At 38.9% G+C, this 10,265-nt stretch overlaps 2 protein-coding genes across 7 annotated transcripts; both read right to left on the reverse strand.

Annotated features, from left to right (window-relative positions):
- Positions 1 to 963: 963 nt before the first annotated feature.
- On the reverse strand, positions 964 to 4,468 carry LOC118104379 (hepatic lectin-like). 6 transcript variants are annotated; one of them, XM_047339230.1, is made up of 8 exons: positions 4,180 to 4,468; positions 3,824 to 3,889; positions 2,955 to 3,068; positions 2,658 to 2,723; positions 2,477 to 2,539; positions 1,627 to 1,772; positions 1,426 to 1,550; positions 964 to 1,348 (listed from the first exon to the last, which is right to left on the reverse strand). In XM_047339230.1, exons 1-8 carry the CDS (start codon positions 4,241 to 4,243, stop codon positions 1,177 to 1,179), a joined length of 816 nt encoding a protein of 271 aa, XP_047195186.1. In that variant the 5' UTR covers positions 4,244 to 4,468; the 3' UTR covers positions 964 to 1,176. The 6 variants fall into 6 exon arrangements, with proteins under 6 accessions (XP_047195186.1, XP_047195185.1, XP_047195188.1 ...); XM_047339229.1 differs by having other exon boundaries at positions 1,627 to 1,778; XM_047339232.1 differs by lacking the exon at positions 2,658 to 2,723 and having other exon boundaries at positions 1,627 to 1,778.
- A 1,380-nt stretch (positions 4,469 to 5,848) lies between these two features.
- On the reverse strand, positions 5,849 to 9,839 carry LOC124851530 (CD209 antigen-like protein C). Its single transcript, XM_047339235.1, has 8 exons — positions 9,548 to 9,839; positions 9,180 to 9,257; positions 8,397 to 8,510; positions 8,094 to 8,165; positions 7,882 to 7,989; positions 6,499 to 6,650; positions 6,298 to 6,422; positions 5,849 to 6,220 (listed from the first exon to the last, which is right to left on the reverse strand). The coding sequence occupies exons 1-8, from the start codon at positions 9,609 to 9,611 to the stop codon at positions 6,130 to 6,132; spliced, it is 804 nt and encodes a 267-aa protein (XP_047195191.1). The 5' UTR covers positions 9,612 to 9,839; the 3' UTR covers positions 5,849 to 6,129.
- Positions 9,840 to 10,265: the final 426 nt, after the last annotated feature.

Raw genomic sequence — 10,265 nt, forward strand, 5'->3', positions numbered from 1 at the left:
GGTTTTCCCCCTCAATTAGAAAGGAAGTAATCTTTTTCACTATTTATTAATAAAATCAAAAAAATTATTGTTGTAAAATAAAAAATGTCAGAATTAAGTTTACACTGACGTAGAAAACCAAGAAACGTTTTTACGTATTTAACTTTCCGGAATGACTCCTTGTTCGGATGTTGCACAATGACGCGTCCAGTGAGTTTCGTCCAATCAACACGCGCCTCAGTTGACAGAACATCGTGACAGCCAATCACGCCGAATCGTCCATGAGGGGGGAGGGGTTTAACCGGCCATGCTCGCTGGAACCCTCACAGTCCGAGAGCTGCAGGACAGAAGGTCGCAGAGCTTCGGCCCAACGGACAACAGACGACACCACGTTCACATGTTTTTGTTCTAGTTGTTAAAGACATTCTTTCTGATGGAAACTGTAAAGAAGAGACATCTTCATCAAGACTTCCGGTTCTGACGCAATTCACTTCTCTCCAGTCGCTGCACATTCATGTTTTATTTCTTGTTTCCTTTCAGTCGGTTGAATGTCAACACTTTCAGTTGTGACCTGAGATCTGCGTCATTTTATTTGGAATAAAGAAGAAAGTTTTGAAAAGTTATGTTTGATTTTCCTTCCCATCTCTCCGGATAGAGAAAGACTTGGATCTCTGCCTCACCCGCAGCGAAACGATATTTCTTCATTCATATTTTAATGCAAAACTATTGAGTGTAAATAAAAACTGACTCCAGGTCTGGAAAGAAAAGCCAATGCAGAAGTGCCTGAAGCTTGTATTCTCTCAACCGACCAGCAGAGGGCGACTCCACTGGTTGTTTCTATAGAAGTCTATGAGAAAATGACTCAAAATAACTTCTCACCACATTAATAAATGTCAGTAAACATTTTTCCCGAGGAGGTTGAGATGTTCTCAATCTCTAGTTTCTCACACAAACACTCAGAATAGACAACAGGAAAGAAGGAGATATTATATATAATTTTTAATATGCATAGATTTTATATGAGGGAGGAGTAGACGTCACTTTAAAATAACAAGGAAACTGAAGAACATATGAGACTCTAGATATTATTCAAAGTTGTTTATGTCTGGAGAAGATCTTCATTAATAAAGCATCATGCCTCAGTTTGTGAAAGTGGCTGAGGACTCGAGCTCAATCTGATCCAACTGGATTTCAGGCTCATGCTTTTTCTGGTTTCTCACAAATACTTTTTTGAGGCGATTTGCAGGATTCATCTTTCCAGGCCTTCAGTTCCTCGGCTCCTTTTTTCTGCCCCATCCTCACACAGTCCTCTCCATCAGAATTATCATATTTCAGGTTGTTTGGCTCATAGTCACGCCAAAACGTCAAACTGGGAAACACAGAACCGGATCCATGAAAACCTTCATACTGACGTCGATGACAAAAAGTGTTTTCTCAATAACAAACCTTGTATTCAGTCGTGTGTCGTCCACCCAAAGCCATTCACTCTCGTTCTTTGAGTCTGTCAGTCCGATCCAGAACCTGTCATCATGAGTGTCCATTTTTCCTCTCAGTCTAGACACCAGGAATCTCTGAAGAGCAGAAGGTGATTTATCTGTGACGATGTGATAAAATATGAGAACATCGACCTGCAGCAGTGTTTTATACCTGCTCCTCTCTGTTGTTTATCACAACCAGGTCTCCTCTCATTGATCTGCATTCTGTTCTACTCTGATCCCAGGTTAAAGTAACCGAGGAGAAGAAGTAGCACTTTCCTCCATGTGGCTCCCAGCCGTCCTCGCACCTCGGACATGCTTCATCTTTGGAGAGATAACAGCAAAGGAAATCACTGGTTACTTTAGATCTGGAAGCTGCAGTGACTTTGAATGTGAAGAGTTTTGAAAGACTGTTTGAGAGGGTGGTGATACACTGCCCTTGAGCAAGGCAGCTATTCTGCAACTGCAGTTACAGTCAATAGCTGTGTCTTAATTCAGGGGCAGTGACTACGCTGTCCCATATCAGAGGCTCCTTCAAATGGGGCCGACAAATGCATCCGTCTAACCCAGAGAAACAAAGGCTCCAACGGGTGGATCCTTCCTGTCCCAACCTATCCCAGAATTCATTGCACTTAGGTGACAAACCCTTTTTCAAAAGGTTGATGGTGCCGGCAGGCGTTGAGACGTCCGATGCTTCTCGTTATCACGCTTTAATTTAACTGAACATCTAATGGGACAAATGTTAAAATAAACCAAGGGGCATAAACACTTTCTCATCTTGTCTAAGTTCAGTTGTGTTGCTAGGTAACAGCAGTAAGGGCAGACACGAGCATGGAAATCCTTTGTAGACGAGAACGTCTCCTTTCTGTTCACGACCCACCAGGACGCCTCCTTCGTGGGTCGGGTCGACCGCGTCCTCTGAAGGATGCAGCCGCTGAACTGAGACAAGCTGAAGTGACTGTATCCGTCAGTCCTTCACTGTTTCTTTAATCATCATCAGGAGATGCTAATGTGTGACTTACCTCTTACTGGAGGAGGTTTACTTGTCTGCTCCACTTTGCACGGTTCTGTCTTACTGAGTATTTCTGTTAAACAAAATGTAACTTTCATCAGTCGTTCATCAGAATCGTCTGAACAGAGAAGAAGCAGAAATGTGAAGAAACTACTTTAAGAAAAAGTGACAAACAAAATGAAGAAGTTTACCTGTGAGATTTTTTGCCTCATCTTGAAGCTTTTGGAGACTCTTCATGGTTTGAGTATTTTTATAAACTGATTAGAAAAAGACAATCTCATCAGTAAAGGTTAAAGCTTCATTTGATAAACGAGTCAGTTCTTGATGACGAGCAGGAGAATCATTAACTTGAAATGTTGTTAAATTCCATTTGTTGATTTTACATCTACACAAACAAACATCTAAAAGTAAAAGTTTTAATTTGAAGAAGTGTCTGGACAGATTTTATGACTCGTTCTGCAAAATGGACTTTCAGGAATCAAACTCACGGGTTACACCAAGAGCTGTGACGGCAGCTGCCAGGAGAACACTGAGGACCAGCAGGGCCACTCGCTCCGATGTGACCCCTGATCGCCTGTTTGATGCTGCAGGTTGTTTGGAGCCTGTTCAACAGCAGAAGAGAAAGACGATGGAGATAAATGTCTAATATTCATAATAGTCTTTAAAGATGAAGTCCCACTTTCATGTCTTTTGTTTTTACAGTCGACCAACGACCAACAGAAATCAACCCTAACAGATTAAAGATGAATTTGTAAAAACCAGAAGGAGTGTAGCCGACAGGAAGTAGAAGGCTCGACTGTTTCTTTGGAGTTGACTATAAATATTTCTCGGACCTTTCATAACGGTCACTTCCTCATTTTTTTTTTTTTCACACCATTGACTTATCCTCACACTTTTGTACAGGAAACACACGCAGATAGTTTTACACTTTCTCTTAATCTTTTAAATAGTATTGAACTTCATTTTTACTCAAACTAACGATGAGCATTTATTCACAGAAGTGGCTTCAAACTGATGCAGTTTACATGAGAGTCAAAATCATTTAAAGGCAGAAAACACATTTTATTATGTGATTGAACTCAAGGTTTAGGACAGGAACGTTATGTTTTACTTTATTATCCACAACAATATGGCTGCAACTAACTCATGTCCATTATCATTTGATCTGCAGATTATTTTTCCTATAATACAAAGTCAGAAAATAATGAAACGCCTTAAGGTCATTAGTTTTGTCTTCAGAATCAACAATCAAAAACAAGAAGAAATGAAAATCGGCGATGATTTTCTTTTTTTCTTTTGTCATTTCCTTTGAAAAACGTTTGATTGTTAAAATAGTTCCAAGCAGATCATAACCCACCAGGTCGCTGAGTTTTTGAGATCTTGACTTCGGAATACGTGGCTTCATCTGTAGAGGGTGTGGCCACTGCAACACAAAAATATACATATATGTACATTTATGTGCTGCTGGTAAATGTGTTCATGTTTCTGTCAAACAGAAAAACACAAGGGACGAATCCTGGAGACTTCTGGAACGTTTGAGTTTTACAAAATGGAAAAACAGGGAAGTCAAGTCCACCGAGTCAAAGACTGATGAAAATGAACAATTTCCAAATGAACAACTCACTGTTTTAACATCTCAAATTAATAATAATAATAATAATAATATAAAACAATGTGTACACTCAGTATTCAGTATTATACTTTAAAACTCACCATCTGTGTTTCCCCTCGCTCTTTTGAACTTAATATCAGAGTAAAGAACTTCAGCTTCAGCCATTTTCCTGCTGTGGGACCATCAGTGAGTATAAATTTGGAAATAAATTTAGTTCTGTCTGACACCGGCTCGAAAACTGTTCTAATCTTTCCTGTCAGACTCAAATGTGCTGAAGGCTCTAAGAAGACGTGTAGTTCCTCCAGACCACATCATTAAGATATTTCACTTCCTCAAGTTTTGGTCAAACGGATATTTGTTGTTTTCTAACAGAGACGTCTCAGACGTGAGTGATGTTATTCAGTTTGAATGTTTCACAAAGGAAGTGATGGATAGTTGTTTTCGAATAAGTACAAATTTCCCTGTATTTTTAAATACAATTATATACATTACTCTGAAGTGTTCCTTTGTGCATGATTAGTACTTTCACTTTTAGTATTTGAAGAATATTTAGATGTCAAGACTTTTAATTTTGAACAATAATTTTGTATACGATATATATTTTATAGTTTGTCCACAAATAACAAATTTAAGCAGATTATGCTCAACAATATAAACAATGAAATCTGTGGAAACATATTAAATTCACTGGAGCTAAAATAAATCTGCTCTCTTTTTCTGAATTCATAAATAAATTCATAAATTATTCTTCTGTTTTACTTAATTCACAATATTATTTTCAGATTTCATGTCATTAGTTTGTCTGGTTTTTCCTCCAATTAGAAAGGAAGTTATCTTTATCATTATTTATTAATAAAAACAAAAAAAATATTCTTGTAAAATAAACAATTTCAGAATTAAGTTTACGCTGACGTAGAAAACCAAGAAACCTTTTTACGTATTTAACTTTCCGGAATGACTCCTTGTTCGGATGTTGCACAATGACGCGTCCAGTGAGTTTCGTCCAATCAACACGCGCCTCAGTTGACAGAACATCGTGACAGCCAATCAGACGCCGAATCGTCCATGAGGGGGGAGGGGTCTAACCTGCCATGCTCGCTCGAACCCTCACAGTCCGAGAGCTGCAGGACAGAAGGTCGCAGAGCTTCGGCCCAACGGACAACAGACGACACCACGTTCACATGTTTTTGTTAAAGTTGTTAAAGACATTCTTTCTGATGGAAACTGTAAAGAAGAGACATCTTCATCAAGACTTCCGGTTCTGACGCAATTCACTTCTCTCCAGTCGCTGCACATTCATGTTTTATTTCTTGTTTCCTTTCAGTCGGTTGAATGTCAACACTTTCAGTTGTGACCTGAGATCTGCGTCATTTTATTTGGAATAAAGAAGAAAGTTTTGAAAAGTTATGTTTGATTTTCCTTCCCATCTCTCCGGATAGAGAAAGACTTGGATCTCTGCCTCACCCGCAGCGAAACGATATTTCTTCATTCATATTTTAAGGCAAAACTATTGAGTGTAAATAAAAACTGACTCCAGGTCTGGAAAGAGAAGCCAATGCAGAAGTGCCTGAAACTTGTATTCTCTCAACCGACCAGCAGAGGGCGACTCCACTGGTTGTTTCTATAGAAGTCTATGAGAAAATGACTCAAAATAACTTCTCACCACATTAATAAATGTCAGTAAACATTTTTCCCGAGGAGGTTGAGATGTTCTCAATCTCTAGTTTCTCACACAAACACTCAGAATAGACTCAACAGGAAAGAAGGAGATATTATATATAATATTTAATATTCATAGATTTTATATGAGGGAGGAGTAGACGTCACTTTAAAATAACAAGGAAACTGAAGAACATATGAGACTCTAGATATTATTCAAAGTTGTTTATGTCTGGAGAAGATCTTCATTAATAAAGCATCATGCCTCAGTTTGTGAAAGTGGCTGAGGACTCGAGCTCAATCTGATCCAACTGGATTTCAGGGACATGCTTTTTCTGGTTTCTCACAAATACTTTTATGAGGCGATTCGCAGGATTTATCGCTCCAGGACTTCAGGTATTCCACCCCATCCTCACACAGTCCTCTCCATCAGGATTCTCCTCTGTCCAGTTGTCTGGCTCGTAGTGATACCAAAACGTAAAACTGGGAAACACAGAACCGGATCCATGAAAACCTTTATACTGACGTCGATGACAAAAAGTGTTTTCTCAATAACAAACCTTGGATCCAGTCGTGTGTCGTCCACCCAAAGCCATTCACCCTCGTTCTTTGAGTCTGTCAGTCCGATCCAGAACTTGTCCTCAGCAGTTTCCATTTTTCCTCTCAGTCTACACTCCAGGAATTCCTGAAGAGCAGAAGGTGATTTATCTGTGACGATGTGATAAAATATGAGAACATCGACCTGCAGCAGTGTTTTATACCTGCTCCTCTCTGTTGTTTATCACAACCAGGTCTCCTCTCATTGATCTGCATTGTGTTCTACTCTGATTCCAGGTTAAAGTAAACAAGGAGAAGAAGTAGCACTTTCCTCCATGTGGCTCCCAGCCGTCCTCGCACCTCGGACATGCTTCATCTTTGGAGAGATAACAGCAAAGGAAATCACTGGTTACTTTAGATCTGGAAGCTGCAGTGACTTTGAATGTGAAGAGTTTTGAATGACTGATGAATATTTGAGTTTGAGAGGGTGGTGGTACACTGCCCTTGAGCAAGGCAGCTATTCTGCAACTGCAGTTACAGTCAATAGCTGTGTCTTAATTCAGGGGCAGTGACTACGCTGTCCCATATCAGAGGCTCCTTCAAATGGGGCCGACAAATGCATCCGTCTAACCCAGAGAAACAAAGGCTCCAACGGGTGGATCCTTCCTGTCCCAACCTATCCCAGAATTCATTGCACTTAGGTGACAAACCCTTTTTCAAAAGGTTGATGGTGCCGGCAGGCGTTGAGACGTCCGATGCTTCTCGTTATCACGCTTTAATTTAACTGAACATCTAATGGGACAAATATTTAAAGGGGACATAGCATGCCCATTTTACCACAAGTTGATATGGTTCCTTGGGGTCTTAATGAAATGTCTGTAACATACTTTGGTCAAAATACCACAAGGATCATATAAAACAGCCCTCCACAGAGTGACCTGTTTTGAGTGCCTGTTCCTTTAAATGCTAATGAGCCAGCTCCCCCCTCCCCCCTCTCCCCCCATGATTTTAAACGATATAAATTACATATTTTATATGATATAAATTATCAAATATGCATCCCATACTTTGTATTCCCCTTCTGTTGTCCTGGAGTTTTAATTTACCCAATCACATAATGAACTGGTCATGTAGGAGACTTCAGTGCCTTGTTACGACACAAAACCCAGGAAGCTCAATCGAGTCACTCAAGCATGACATTTCTGACTTAGAGGAACCATAACAAAACGCGCAAGTGTTTTTTTTCCAGAGTTTTTGGGTTGGTAGACATGAGCCAGATACCCACATTAACGTGTAGAAGCACTAGCAAAGTGGAATTTGCATGCTATGTCCCCTTTAAAAAACAAGGGCATCAACACTTTCTCATCTTGTCTAAGTTCAGTTGTGTTGCTAGGTAACAGCAGTAAGGGCAGACACGAGCATGGAAATCCTTTGTAGACGAGAACGTCTCCTTTCTGTTCACGACCCACCAGGACGCCTCCTTCGTGGTCGGGTCGACCGCGTCCTCTGAAGGATGCAGCCGCTGAACTGAGACAAGCTGAAGTGACTGTATCCGTCAGTCCTTCACTGTTTCTTTAATCATCAGGAGATGCTAATGTGTGACTTACCTCTTACTGGAGGAGGTTTACTTGTCTGCTCCACTTTGCACGGTTCTGTCTTACTGAGTATTTCTGTTAAACAAAATGTAACTTTCATCAGTCGTTCATCAGAATCGTCTGAACAGAGAAGAAGCAGAAATGTGAAGAAACTACTTTAAGAAAAAGTGACCTTGCTGCAGATGAAACCTTAAAACCTTCAGAAACAAAATGAAGAAGTTTACCTGGGAGATGTTTTGCCTCACATTCCTCTTGAAGCTTTTGGAGACTCTTTATGGTTTGAGTGTTTTTATAAACTGATTAGAAAAAGACAATCTCATCAGTAAAGGTTAAACCTTCATTTGATAAACGAGTCAGTTCTTGATGACGAGCAGGAGAATCATTAACTAGAAATGTTGTTAAATTCCATTTGTTGATTTTACATCTACACAAACAAACATCTCAAAGTAAAAGTTTTAATTTCAAGAAGTGTTTGGACAGATTTTATGACTCGTTCTGCAAAATGAACTTTTAGGAATCAAACTCACGGGTTACACCAAGAGCTGTGACGGCAGCTGCCAGGAGAACACTGAGGACCAGCAGGGCCACTCGCTCCGATGTGACCCCTGATCGCCTGTTTGATGCTGCAGGTTGTTTGGAGCCTGTTCAACAGCAGAAGAGAAAGACGATGGAGATAAATGTCTAATATTCATAATCGTCTTTAAAGATGAAGTCCCACTTTCATGTCTTTTGTTTTTACAGTCGACCAACGACCAACAGAAATCAACCCTAACAGCTTAAAGATGAATTTGTAAAAACCAGAAGGAGTGTAGCCGACAGGAAGTAGAAGGCTCGACTGTTTCTTTGGAGTTGACTACAAATATTTCTCGGACCTTTCATAACGGTCACTTCCTCATTTTGTTTTTTTTTTCCTCACCACTGACTTATTCTCACACTTTTGTACAGGAAACACACGTAGATAGTTTTTACACCTTCTCTTAATCTGTCAAGTAGAATTGAACTTCCATTTTACTCAAACTAACGATGAGCATTTATTCACAGAAGTGGCTTCAAACTGATGCAGTTTACATGAGGGTCAAAATCATTTAAAGGCAGAAAACACATTTTATTATGTGATTGAACTCAAGGTTTAGGACAGGAATGTTATTTTTACTTTCTTATCCACAACAATATGGCTGCAACTAACTCATGTCCATTATCATTTGATCTGCAGATTATTTTTCCTATAATACAAAGTTTTTCATTTGTCATTTCCTTTGAAAAACGTGTGACACGATTGTTAAAATAGTTCCGTGCAGTTTATCACCCACCAGGCAGCTCTGCAGGTCGCTGAGTTTTTGAGATCTTGACTTCGGAATAAGTGGTTTCATCTGTAGAGGGTGTGGCCACTGCAACACAAAAATATACATATATGTACATTTATGTTCTGCTGGTAAATGTGTTCATGTTTCTGTCAAACAGAAAAACACAAGGGACGAATCCTGGAGACTTCTGGAACGTTTCAGTTTTACAAAATGGAAAAACAGGGAAGTCAAGTCCACCGAGTCAAAGACTGATGAAAATGGACAATTTCCAAATGAACAACTCACTGTTTTAACATCTCAAATTAATAATAATCATAATAATAATATAAAACAATGTGTACACTCAGTATTCAGTATTATACTTTAAAACTCACCATCTGTGTTTCCCCTCGCTCTTGTGAACTTAATATCAGAGTAAAGCACTTCAGCTTCAGCCATTTTCCTGCTGTGGGACCATCAGTGAATATAAATTTGGAAATAAATTTAGTTTTGTCAGACACCTGCTCGAAAACTGTTCTAATCTTTCCTGTCAGACTCAAATGTGCTGAAGGCTCTAAGAAGACGTGTAGTTCCTCCAGACCAGATCATTAGGATATTTCACTTCCTCAAGTTTTGTTCAAAACGGATATTTGTTGTTTTCTAACAGAGACGTCTCAGACGTGAGTGATGTTATTCAGTTTGAATGTTTCACAAAGGAAGTGATGAAGTTGTTTATTTCGAGTAAGTACAAATTTCCCTGTATTTTTTAATACAATTATATATATTACTCTGAAGTGTTCCCTTTGTGCATGATTAGTACTTTCACTTGTTAGTACTTGAAGTATATTTTGATGTCAAGACTTTTAATTTTGAACAATAATTTTGTGTATGATGTATATTTTATATAGAGTTTGTCCACAAATAACATAAATTTAAGCAGATTATGCTCAACAATATAAACAATGAAAACTATGGAAACATATTAAATTCACTGGGAAAAAATTAATCTGCTCTCGTTTTATGAATTCATAAATAAATTCATAAATCATTCTACTGTTTTTATTAATTCACGAGATTATTTTCAGAATTCATGTCATTAGTTTGTCTGGTTTT

Source organism: Hippoglossus stenolepis, unplaced genomic scaffold, assembly GCF_022539355.2.
Source record: "Hippoglossus stenolepis isolate QCI-W04-F060 unplaced genomic scaffold, HSTE1.2 HiC_scaffold_43, whole genome shotgun sequence".
Taxonomy (NCBI): domain Eukaryota; kingdom Metazoa; phylum Chordata; class Actinopteri; order Pleuronectiformes; family Pleuronectidae; genus Hippoglossus; species Hippoglossus stenolepis.